At 37.7% G+C, this 13,544-nt stretch overlaps 1 protein-coding gene across 1 annotated transcript; it reads left to right on the top strand.

Moving 5' to 3' along the window:
- The first annotated feature begins 140 nt into the window (after window positions 1-140).
- LOC125225651 (out at first protein) lies at window positions 141-13,227 on the top strand. The gene is made up of 7 exons (XM_048129467.1): window positions 141-287; window positions 557-670; window positions 989-1,123; window positions 6,624-6,804; window positions 7,647-7,777; window positions 11,369-11,491; window positions 13,099-13,227. The coding sequence occupies exons 1-7, from the start codon at window positions 204-206 to the stop codon at window positions 13,126-13,128; spliced, it is 798 nt and encodes a 265-aa protein (XP_047985424.1). The 5' UTR covers window positions 141-203; the 3' UTR covers window positions 13,129-13,227.
- Window positions 13,228-13,544: the final 317 nt, after the last annotated feature.

The raw sequence follows: 13,544 nt of genomic DNA, 5'->3' as shown, positions 1-13,544 counted from the left end.
ACCTTTTCCTTGGGTTAACTTATTATTATTGTAGTAAAATAATGTCAGTATTTATTAGTAATTTCACCCTCTTACCTATTTCAATAACGTCGTAATATATTTACGACAGTTGACAAACTTTTAACATTCTCCTTAAACACTAAAAAAACCGAGACAATGCCAAAGCTGTCAAAATAAATTTATAAAAATCTTGTAAATAGAAAATGAAGTTATTTATTTTAACTTTTCTACTCTATTTCTTTATATCCCCTTCCAATTTGCAACTTCTCATCAATGTCAGAAATCAGGTTATGATATACCTTTGTCCGTATTTGAGTTTTGTACTTATTAATCTTGTGAATTTCAGCATATAACATCGATAATTTTTTACAACATTCTTGTAATATTATTTCCTACTTGGTTTTTCCTTTAGGGATGTTACTTGAGACTATTTACTGTGATATTTTCGGCTGATTTTGTGATATGTTTAATATCTGTTTTAATGTAAATTAAAACAGATATTAAGCTGGTGGTATGTGGGCGGTCGTATCGACCTTTAACCGGGAGTATGTTGCAGGGCGGAGATGTGGTACAGGAGAGCATCACAGCCAACGTGTCAGACGACACGGTGACGCTGGAGTTCCTGCGGATGGACGGCGTCTTCGTCTCGCAGCTCGTCGACTTCGCTAATGTCAGTTTATTCTTACTATGGCTTCCTGGAAAACTTCTGAATATATGTTTTAGCTTTTATGTATTAACTGTAAATTTCACGCTAAACTTACAAACATTGTAACTCGTCAAAGTTTTGAGATCAAGTTTTTTTTTTTACATATGTTAAATTAAAATATTTCATAGCTTAACACATTCAGTGCCAGTTGCGTTCGCTTTTTGCTACACACGGTTTTCCCTGTGCTATCAGCTGTGTTGAGTTAAGCATACAAGCAGAACAACTCATAAAAATAGAGACTACAAGTAAAGATTAAAATTAATGACCTGAATACTTTTCTAGGAAGTGGAGGCTATGAAGGTGGTGATCCCAGCAGAAGAGGAGCTGGGGCAGACTGGTACACAGACCTTGTGCTTCCTGACACATGCTGCTCAGGCAGACTTCATTGCTCCTGATGCCATGGCCAAGCTGAGACAGGTATTATACTCATTTTATAGTTTACTGGTAACACTGGTACTGTAAAGACATTAAATGTAAGCTTTGAATGAAGATGGTGCCCACAGAAGAGGAGCTGAGACACACGTCACAAGGCCTTATTCTTCCTGACAGGGGCCCAACCAAGTATTAGAAAAGCAGATTTATTACAATTATTTTTAACCCATCCCCCTTGTTAGCAAAAGTACCGACAACCGGTCTGGCTCAGTCGGTAGTGACCCTGCCTGCTGAGCTGCGGTCCTGGGTTCGAATCCCGGTAGGGCATTTATTTGTGTGATGAGCACAGATATTTGTTCCTGAGTCATGGATGTTTTCTATGTATATAAGTATGTATTTATCTATTTAAGTATTTATATGTCGCTTAGCACCCATTGTACAAGCTTTGCTTAGTTTGGGGCTAAGTTGATTTGTGTAAGGTGTCCCCCAATATTTATTTATTTATTTAACCCATTCAGGGCCAGCAACTCAGCCTATGAGTCATGGTGGAACAGTTCCGCAGGGCCGATGACTCGCATGTGAGTCCTGAATAAATTCTGATTTAAACATAAACAAAACGTAATATAACGTAATAATGTAAGTATAGTTTGAGCTAACAACCATTTTCATAAGGTAATAATGAAAAAAACATTCTAAACATGTTTTTTTTTTAGTGAAATGGGGTCGAGAATATTCAAGTTTGGTTTACTATAAGTGTAATATAGTCAATATTCTGAAATTCGAGATACATACGTGTTCCAAGCAAATGGATGAATCCACATTTCAAAAATATTAATAATATATATATGCCTGAAGTTATAGACCCGACTCAAGGTATGGGTCACCGTGGCCTGGCGCTACATGTAAAATCTACACATATTTTCATAGCACGCAAAAATAAACTTTATTGCATTGTTTTAAAGCTTATTTCATGACGAAATTCGTTGCAAATTGTACCATTTTACAACGGATAACTGTTTGGATGGCAGCAAGCAACATTTCTAAGAACCAAACTTATTACCATGCTATATTTTTTGTTTCATTACAAAAACAGGGCGGCTTAAACAGTCACAAACTAAATAGTAATTATTGTATTATCATAAAAGTGTGTGACAAATATTTACAAGACAAGTTTTTTTCTAAACATTTGCGTGGTGTTTATAACAGTTTTTAAGTGCTCTATTGTTTCTATTATAATGACGTTTACCAAAACAAAGATCATGACAGGCCACATGTAAGATTATCGGTGACACTTGGCCAATAAACAAAGAATGCACCTGAGCGGCGGCGGATTAAGCGGTCGTCTCATCTTTCACGTGGTATTTTTGACAAAAACTCAAGAAATTAAATATTAGGATGTATTTTAGAGTAATATGGGAAATTCTATTTAGTCATGATTTATTCGTTGGCGACTTTATACTCGTCGCAGTGCTCTTCAGTGATTTCGTATTTTGTGATTTTTGTGACCTTGGCTATGGATGACTAGAAATATACATAATCATGCGCTAAGTTGCGGAATTTCATTATAAATATTTTTTAAATACTTTTCTGAACCGTATTATTAATTAATTATATGAGAATAACAGCATCCTCTTGACAATCATATATTTCTGGTCAGACTATAAAATGTTAATTCTTACAAATAGCAACAAATTAGTAAATACATTTATTTTGAATATGAACAGAAAACAGTTGGTTCGTAAAAATGTTGCATAAGATTGTTCAACTGGCCGGATTCATAAGCGGCAATTTATTTTGCGTTCGCGCCAGGCCAGAGACCCATGAGCTGAGTCACGCGTTTTAGCTAAAAACGGTTTGTATGGTGGCCCGGCGTGATGTGTACGCTCGACAGTCCTTGGCCATGAATGGGTTAGTAAAACTCTTACTCGCCTTCACCATGCTTACAAAAAACTTTTTTCTGTGTAAATAATAATCATACATCGGGGTTTTGGGAGCGGGAATAAATTCGTGTATTTATAACTCTGTTTATAGTAACTTGAATTACTGAAATATAGATTAAACTATGTATCTGGCTCCAAATGTACCTAGAAATGTTATAGTAATGACTGTTGTTCATCGTTTTCACCCTTTTTGGGCTAGTGAAAATCATTCCCGCTCCCAAAACTCCGATGTATGATAATAATGTATTGTTTTTTCACGCGTAGACAATGTGTGGGTTCCAATTTGTTAAAAAAAGTCAATAACTATGGATGATGTGGACACTGCGACGACTTCACAATAATTAAAGTATGCCATCAAAACATCGCAGCCTTAGAAAATAAAACGCTACGACTGGAAGTGCTATTAGAAAACGAAATGAAGTGTGACATTCTTGCAATCTCTGAGCATTGGTTATCAACGGATAAATTAAGATGTATGAATATTGACGGTTACAAACTCGCATCCAGTTATTGTAGGAATGTCACTGCGCACGGCGGATCTTGTATATTTACGCGTGATAATATTAAATGTCTTGAGAACAGTGACTTAGTTCAGTTATCGATGGAGAGGTATTGTGAAATATCGGCAATAGATTTACTTGATTTTGACGTAACGATAATTTGCATATACCGAACAAATTTAATTAGCAATAATGAGTTTTTGGTACATCTAGAACGGTTGCTCAACAAGATAACTGAGGCCCAGCTCAATTGTGTAATTGTAGGTGATATGAATATTAACTGCTTAGGCGAACCGAACGCGGACATAAACAGATGGTCCGATTTACTAACTACCCATGGTATGATGAATAAAGTCGACTTTCCCACTCGCGTGACGGCTACTACGTCGACCTGCCTTGACCACCTGTATTCGAACCTAGCTATAGATTTCGTTAGCGTTGATCCCGTCATTACCAATTTGAGTGATCATCTCGCTGTTATGGGAGTACTGCGACTGCGAGATAATCGCTCAAATAAAGTCACCCACTTGTATACGCGAAATTTCACAGTGCAAAACCAACAACACTTTTCTGCCGCTATTGAGAGCGTTGATTGGAGTCTAATATTTACAAAATATAGCGACGCCAGTAGCCTTGCAACTTCACTTATAAATATAATTTCTAATAAGTTCGACATATGTTTCCCGCTGAGAAAAAAAGTAGTTAGAGATAAAAATAGCCCAACCTGGATAAATAATGATATTAAATTATTTAAATCCTTTCTATTTGAGATGATAGAATTAGGAAAACGGCACTCGAGTAATGACAGTATTTGTAAATTTATAACTGACATCAAAATTAAATTTGACATGTTAATAAGGAAGGAAAAATCCAATTACTACAGTAACTTAATAAAAACTGGCAACAATACACCAAAAATACTGTGGAATGTCGTGAACAGGGAGAGAGGCAAAAATAACTGCCCTCGACTGGACGTGACAGAGGTGATTGTAAACACCGATGGGTCACTGTTTGCTAGTAAAAAGGATGCTGTGAACGCACTGAACTGTAGATTCCACAGCGCTGCGGCGGCGTGCGGCGCGCCGCGCGCCGACGGCCCCTGCGCCCTGCGCCAGCTACGCGCCGCGCTGCCGCCTACGGATCAATCTCTTAGGCTACTGCCATTCAGCGCGGATGAGGTCTATCACTTGATAACATCACTCATCCCTCCTAAAGCCTCAATGGACATTTACGGGATAAACATGAAGTTACTGAGGGCTGCACCGATCCCTTTAGCCTATGCCATGGCCGAGTTATTCAATCGCTGTATAAAAGAGGGCATCTACCCTAAACCACTAAAAATCAGCAAAATAGCGCCAATATTTAAAGGCAAGGGTAAAAATGCGGATATGGATGCATACAGACCCGTCTCAATTATCCCTGCGCTGTCAAAGGTATTTGAGAACGGTCTAAGTCGTCGCCTGATGAATTTCCTGGAGTCGACGAGTGTCCTATCTGACAGACAACACGCTTATCGTACGGGCCACTCCACAACCTCATTGACCCGTGATGTAGTCCGACGCATAGTTGGCGCCAGGGAAAGAAAACACGAGGTTGCTGTATTATGCTGCGACCTGTCCCGGGCTTTGACGTCGCAGACCACGCAGTCCTCACCAGCAAGCTAAGGCACTATGGGATCGATGGCCCCACACTCTCCTTGTTTAAGAGCCTTCTCCAATTTAGATCTCAAATTGTTGTCGGAGATAGTGGAAAGGCTAGATCAGACCCACTTGAAACCACTATGGGTGTAGCTCAAGGTTCATCGGTCTCAAACATATTATTCTCATTGTTGCTAAACGACCTGCCGCATGCAATAGAGGCTGCTGAAATCCTCATGTACGCGGATGATGTTGCTGCAATTGTCACGGCGCAATCGGTGGACACCATCGAAGAGAAACTGAATGAGGCCGCGGGCCAGCTTGCACAGTGGTTCAATGCCAATGGTCTGGCGCTGAACCTCAAAAAAACGCACTACCTGGTTTTCAATCTGTCTGGTCGCAGCACGAGGCCACTTGCTGTATCTGTGAACGGAACTGCTTTAGACCAGTTAAGTAGTACCGGTTTCTTAGGCTTTGAAATCGACACCTGTCTAAAGTGGGACCATCATATTAACAGACTCAGCGGACGAATCGGCAGCGCGTGTTTTGCGTTAGGACAGGTGACCAGGTTAGTGTCGGATGAGGCTGCGCGCTCGTGTTATTTTGCCACTGTGCACTCCCTGATCCAGTACGGTGCGGAGCTCTGGGGACGCTGTGCCGGGTGGGAAAGGGTGTTTCGTCTCCAGAAGCGTGCGGTCCGGATATTAGCCCGGGTACCGCAAAACACTCCTGCACGATCATACTTCAAAAACTGGGAATACTAACTTTACCTGCAGTGGTAATCTTGCAAGTGGCTATGTATGTGAGGACAAATCTCGCATCCTACAAAACGCGAAGCATGGTACATACTTATAACACACGATACGCCCACAAGCTAGTCGGCGTGGACCGCAGAATGGCTAAGTCGGCCAAGCTCACTCATATCATGGGGCCCACCGTCTACAACAACCTGCCCGACAGCGTCACCGGCGCCCAGAGCTTGGACGGCTTTAAATCTCGCCTCAAACGTTGGCTTGTTGAGCACTCCTTCTACGATTATGAAGAGTTCCTAAATATACACAAAAATAATGTATAATTGATCTCATTATTTATTTTGCTGCTACGACACATTTAATGTTTAATTTAATGTGTTTTTTTTGTCTCTTTTATAACGTGTAAATAACCTTTATGAATAAATGACTTATGACTTATGATGGATTGATGGATGATGGATGGCATAATCATCATCTAGAACCCTCTATGTCAAAAATACGCAAAGCAGAGACAGGATGCCCTGTAGCATGTAAAAAAATTAAGAATTAATTTCTGTGCTGATTTGTGAATTTACAAAAAAAATGCCCCTTAATTTCCCAATATAAAATTGACTTAAAACTATTGGCTAAACATATAGAAAATTGTTGACTTCTGTATGTCAGCATGATCATTTATTTTTACGTATTTAACATTTAAAAAAAAACTTTGTTCCCAGAAAAATCCAGGCACAGTCAGAGTAGCAGAGGAAGTCCGAGGCTGGAGGCAGACCACAGCAACAGCTTCAGGCGCACGTGCTGTGGCGTTGCTGTCCGCGCCGGCTGCTCGGCACTGCACACAGGCCAAGGACAAGGTCTACCTCCGTCAGGCTGATCTGGCGCGCTGGGCGCCCAGACCTGGTGAGTTGGGACAGACTGAAGGCTACTGCTGTGTACAACTGAGTGATGACAATTTCTGCTCTAGGCTGGCCAGGTACACTGAGACTTAGGAAGTTTATATATGTGGAGATAGACTAAAGGTAACTTAGTTTATCCAGTTTCATTAATTAAAATTTTGAAAAAACCCCCGACTGCGACATAGTAGACCGATTTTCATGAAACATGGCTAAGAACACTCCCGACTAACTCAGCTTTCAGACAAAAAAAAACTAAATCTAAATCGGTTCATCCGTTCGGGAGCTATGATGCCACAGACAGACAGACACGTCAAACTTATAACACCCTGTCGTTTTTGCGTCGGGGGTTAAAAAAAAACGACAATAACCTATAAAAAATTAAAATTTTGAAAAACCCCCGACCGCGACCTTCATGAACTATGGCTAAGAACACTCCCAAATAACTCAGCTTTCAGACAAAAAAAACTAAATCTAAATCGGTTCATCCGTTCGGGAGCTACGATCCACAGACAGACAGACAGACACGTCAAACTTATAACACCCCGTCGTTTTTGCGTCGGGGGTTAAAAACATTGGCTTTACAGTAATTGACAGGTGTTTTTCTAACCTAATAAAGGGGGTGGACAGTAGGACACACACAAAAAAGTACCCATCTACAAGGGTCACATTGGAGGTGTTACGAATTGTGTGATAAGTGTGAAATTGGCAGATTCAGTACCTTCTATAGATATTAATGTTTTGTTTTTGTTTTCATGTCATTATTAACTTGCGTAAATCTTGAGACACATTATAAAAAAAAATGATATTTTATTTTATTACATAGATACAGGATGGATGTATTTTCAGGTCTAGATCAATCGTCGTACAGTAGTCTAGTGACGCCGTTTCCGGAGCGCGCCCTGGACGCGGACGGGGCTGCGCTGCCGCCGTGTGTGAGCGAGACGGACAGGGGGAAAGAGTGCATCTGTCACATGGAGGTACATACCAACTCATTATTAGTATGCAAGGGCCAAAAACATGTTATTGTATGTGGAGATTTTAATGTTAACTTGCTCGAGTCATCTAGTAATACTGTTAAAATGTTCTGTTTGTTTAAATCATTTAATTTATTTAATTTATTTCTTGAACCTACCGGGTAGGTGTGACTAGTGCAACATGCCTAGATAATATTTTTTGTAACTGTGAATGTATAGATAAGAAATTATTTAACTGTTTTCATTCCGATCACAGCGGCCAAAGGGCAGCTTTCTTAAACGTTATTCATGATACTCCACAAACAATAACATATAGACCCATTACTGGATCTCGCTTGGAATCATTCAAAAATGAAATTCTACATAGTTTGTCTATAATACCATTTTCGCATTATGACTGTAATCATTTGTATCAAGATGTTTTCAATGTAATTCTTAATCAATTTAATAACAATTTCAAAGTGAAATCTATTAGTGGGTCAAAAGTTAAAACAAAGTTTAGTGAATGGGCTACTGTAGGTATTCACAAAAGTAGAAAAAGACTTTATGAACTTTATGGTGAGAGAGAGCTGAACAAGAATTCAGAATTCCTGGACTATGTAAGAAACTACTCAAGAATCTTCAAGAAAGTGTGTTTAACTGCCAAGAAAAACTTTATTAGTTCTAAATTGAAAGTGTCGGACAACAAAGTGAAAACAACTTGGAGTATTATAAATAAAGAAGCTGGTAAATGTAAATCACGCGATTGTCAAGTCAACATTGTATCAGATAATCAACAAATAGTGTCGAACAGCGATGTTGCCTCGGCATTCGAAGATTATTTCTCAAATATAGCCGTTAACACCACAAAATGTTTACATTCTTCTGCGGCTCAAGCCCATTCATTACTTTGTGCTAATGTTAAGAAATGTAATAATTCATTTGAATTTAGTCAAGTAGACTCTGTAAATATTGTTAAAACATTCAAGTCACTCAATTTAAAGAAAACGGAAGACTTATGGGGAACATCAGTTAAAGTAATTAGTCATGTCATAGATATAATAGCACCTTACTTGGCCGTAATATATAATATTTCAATTTCACAAGGCACCTTTCCAGATCTTATGAAATGTAGCAAAGTCATACCGCTTTTTAAATCGGGTGATTCGAGTGATATAACCAATTTCCGTCCCATATCAATACTTCCTGTACTAAGTAAAGTCTTTGAGAAGCTAATGTTAAATGATCTACTGGTTCGGTTTCACAAGGGGCCGTTCCACGACCGATGCTGCTTCGGTACTCATTAAACATATATATAATTTTTGGGAAAATTCTTGTGATGCAATTGGCATATTTTGTGATCTTTCAAAAGCCTTTGATTGTGTGGATCATGGAACGCTCATTTTGAAATTAGAACACTATGGTTTGTCTATAAATGCCCTAAACTTTATGTCTTCTTACCTTAGCAATAGAACACAAACAGTAGTTGTTAACAAAACTCGCTCTAGCGGGACTGTAGTCCAATTAGGAGTGCCACAAGGCTCAATTTTAGGTCCATTCCTGTTTTTGGTTTATATAAATGATTTGCCATGTATAGTGAAAAACTTTTGTGAAATAGTACTTTTTGCTGATGATACATCACTGCTTTTTAATGTTGACCGAAAATCTACGGATTACAATGTAATTAATAGCACGTTAGCTGATGTACTGCAGTGGTTTACTGTCAACAATTTACTTCTTAATTCTAAGAAAACCAAATGTATTCGATTTTCTCTGCCGAATGTTAAACCAATCGATACAAAAATACTTTTGAATGATGAATGCTTAGAGATGGTAGATACAACACTGTTTCTTGGTTTAACATTGGACAAAAATCTACAATGGAGTCCTCATATAAAGAAACTAGCAAGCAAATTAAGTTCAGCCGCATACGCCGTTAGGAGAATCAGGCAACTGACTAATGTTGAGACAGCTCGCCTAGTGTATCATAGTTATTTTCACAGTGTAATGTCATACGGTATTCTGGTTTGGGGCAAAGCAGCTGACATACAGACTATCTTTGTATTACAAAAGAGAGCCATTCGTTCTATTTACAACTTAGGAACACGTGAATCAGTAAGAGAACTCTTCAAAGAAATTAATATCTTAACTGTAGCTTCCCAATACATTTATGATAGTATAATTTATGTTGTTAAGAATTTAGACTGTTTCACTAAGAATTCTGATATCCATAATTATAACACTAGAAACAAAAATAAGCTTGCCATAAAGAAGTTTCGTGTCCGTAAAGTACAGAAGTCATTTGTTGGGCAATGCATTCATTTTTATAATAAGTTACCTGACACTGCTTTGAGATTACCCCTCCCAGCTCTTAAGAACTACTTAAAAAAATCATTGATGTTAAAGGCTTATTACAGAGTCGAGGACTATTTGACAGACAAACATGCATGGCCCGAACCAGAAACTACAAAAAACTAATAGCAATTAAAATAATTGTATTATGTATAGAGGACACAGTTCAGATAAGAAAGCACATCAAATATTTTATATTTTATGTTGTGTAGGTAAATTACATATTTAATGATATTGAGATTCATATTATCTTTTTCTTCTATGACAATTTGATATGTTTTCTCTGAAGAAGAACGACGTATTATTAAGCAATAATATAATTTATTGAAATTGATTTCCATAGAGTACCTAGTCTGTTCATATTCTTTGATGAATACTTTTGCATGTTAAATTGTATGTTGTTATTTAATGCATGTTAATTATAAGATGTAATGTTTTGAAAAGAAGTTGCCCGCCGAGTTTCTTGCCGGTCCCATAGTGGATACCCCCCTCCCAACTGAGGGGGGACTGAAATCTTCTCGAGGCTGAGGCGTAGGGTTAGAGCCGGCGTAGCTTTATTTGACGTTCATATGCGCATTGTAATATGCCTACTTGAAAAATAAATATTTCATTTTCATTTTCATTTCATTTTCATTTATATCATGTAGAAGAGCTTCTGTCGCTCAGGGCCGGGTGCTCTACCCTAGATCCGGCCCAGCTGTGTAATATTTTGACACTTTTGGCTATGCAATAAACTAATATCGTCACTACTTTAAAAAAAACTTGTATCTCCGTCTGTCAATGAAAATAAAATTGTAGTAAGTATGTATGGAATGCATATAGACTTACTGCGTTTTAACTTTGAGGAGCAGCGTGAGATACGAGATTTTTTAAAAGTAGTGACGATATACTCTGTCAAACAAGTCTTTCCTCTCAGTAAATAAGAACAAAGAAAACTATATGCATCCCTTTCTTTAGGGTGCTAGAGAAAAGGATACCTATAGTTTTCTTTGTTTTTATTTACTGACAAGACTTGTTTGACAGAGTTTAGATAGGTATGACGTAGGTTCATTTTCAGATGCCAGAAGGGCAAGAATTTCATTATCTGTGATTAATTATCAATGAGCGTGCAATGAATTGAAGGATAAAGCCACATCTTTCTTTATTTGCTGTTGTGGAATGCACCATATGCCCATGAGCTTTGAGAATCTCTGCTGCCAGCAACTACTATTTTTCTGTCTCATGACTCTCATTCCAAACGTAATAATACATGTTTTCTTTTAGGTCTGTGTTAATTGGTATCCTTGTGGTCTTAAGTACTGCAAAGGCAAGCCACAAGGAGGTTTAAGCTATCGCTGCGGCATCAAAACCTGCCACCGCTGTTACCGCTACCATTTCTATGTGCAGGTATGTATTTAAAGGAGTATTATGTACATATTGTACAAACTAATATCTGAACTATCTAAAAACAACCCTCGTAAACATTTTCTGAGCAACAGTGGTCAAAACATGGAACAAATACCAGAAGACGTGATCTGAATGTCAACCAGTTTAAGAACCGACAACATTGAGGTATATGTACTACGTACTAGAGGCGACGTTGCTAAGAGAATTTTTACACAACGCACTGCGGTCCACTGGACCGCAACGTTGTCAGTCCTTACCGGGTCCTTGCGGTGCAGTGACGTGCCGTGATGCATTTACTTTCCACGTGAAAAATGCCTTCTTGTGTGTTTAAAAATTGTACTAATCACTCGAGGAAATCAAATAAAAGCCAAGGTGTGACATTTCATCGGTAAATTAAACAAAAAACTCGTCTATAATATTTTAAGATTGAATATTCTACAAACTCGCGAGCGGGCGCGACACTGCCGCCATTTTGGTGACGCAATCATAGACTATAAAAAGTTAACCGCGCAGATGTGCCATTTACACTGTTCCTACTACATATGTAATGTGTTTCATCTCTAATATTTCTATTTGGAAAATTAATAAGTAACTACTTACTATTTCAATAATTATGTTACTAAAATATTTAAAAAAATATATTTTTTTAATATATATAGTTAATAGTTTTTGAGTAAAATTGTATTTTTAGCACGCTCACTTTTTGCAGTTTTCTTCGGCCTGGTCATGAAAAAATGGAACAATTTATACGCTTTGTCCAAAAAAATCGTGCTGAGGAAACTTGGTTACCAACTGACCACACATATATATGTTCATTGTGTATTTTAAAGAAGAAGATAAATACAGCACATTTATTTTGTATTGTTTAAGTTGTAAATAAATAAATAAGTTTGACTAGAATATCCGTATTTAACTATAATGTAAAATTCCCGTTAGGCAGAATATAATAATGTGTCACATCTGGTGGTAGACCTACTCTACGCGTAAATAACCGCTCCCCGCACCCCGCGCATTTGTCAGCATGTGCAGTGTTTTTGCTTGGCAACGTCGCCTCTAGTACGTAGTACATATACCTCAATGACCGACAAGATAACTATTTAATGAATTTAAAGAATAAATCTCGGCAAAAAAATGGAAGTGGTCAAATATTAGACATAATTACGATGATTGTTCATTGGATAGGTTATTGTCAAGAATGTCTTTAAAGAAACGTAACTTTTAACACAAATTGATCGGTACCATATCGCAATGACAATCTAACTTACTTAAAGGTTGAACACGCCAAAAATGGGGCACACTTAAATGTTCATTATAAAAAAGATATAATAAATAAATAAAAGATGTTTGATTTAAATATGAGCAAATTTAATGTATTTTACATGCAAACCATAATTAGTCAAGGTTTCTCGACGAATAAGCCATGGATCGTACTTTTCTTCGAACACAAAGAAAAGAAAGAATAGTTGGATACATGCAACTATCAGTTGTTACAACTGCCTGCCTGGTTAATAAATAATAATAATAATATATGTGTGCAAATGGTAGAGTTAAAGCAATATAGTTTGTCTTCACCATATTGATCTTACTGTCAATTTTCTCTGTTTCAGTTCCGGCACAACTGTTACAACTACACGTGACCCTACGCCCCGCCTCCGCGCCAAACGTATCTAGTCGCTTCTACAATTATTCTTAGCTCTATTTTTATAATCTCAGTTTTGTAATGTGAATATTTACTTGTAAATATTTTGCTAAGACTCTGTATTTTTTGTGATAAGCAAAAATGAATGACGGTCTTTTTTATTTTTATAAGTGTTTTATTTATATTATTCTAATTACTAAACTAGTGATTATCAACAACAAATGCACTTAGGGCCAGTTGCATCAACCACATTTGACACACATCATCGTCACGCAGCAGATGTCTATGGAACTTCCCATACAATAAAATTTAATGAACGCTTTAACAGTGACAGACGGTTTGATGCAACCAGCCCTTAGATTCCATATGACACCCTTATGTACAGTTAGCAAATTTACACACATACATACATTG

Source organism: Leguminivora glycinivorella, chromosome 1 (genome assembly GCF_023078275.1).
Source record: "Leguminivora glycinivorella isolate SPB_JAAS2020 chromosome 1, LegGlyc_1.1, whole genome shotgun sequence".
Taxonomy (NCBI): domain Eukaryota; kingdom Metazoa; phylum Arthropoda; class Insecta; order Lepidoptera; family Tortricidae; genus Leguminivora; species Leguminivora glycinivorella.
The sequence above is the reverse complement of the archived record's forward strand: the minus strand, read 5'-3'. Positions and strand labels throughout refer to the sequence as shown.

Excerpts from the sequence above, each read along its gene's own strand:
- LOC125225651 (XM_048129467.1), top strand. The coding sequence starts at position 204 with ATGAAGTTATTTATTTTAACTTTTCTACTCTATTTCTTTATATCCCCT. Across the intron at positions 1,124-6,623 it reads CCATGGCCAAGCTGAGACAG|AAAAATCCAGGCACAGTCAG; the intron begins GTATTATACTCA and ends CTTTGTTCCCAG. Across the intron at positions 11,492-13,098 it reads GCTACCATTTCTATGTGCAG|TTCCGGCACAACTGTTACAA; the intron begins GTATGTATTTAA and ends TCTCTGTTTCAG.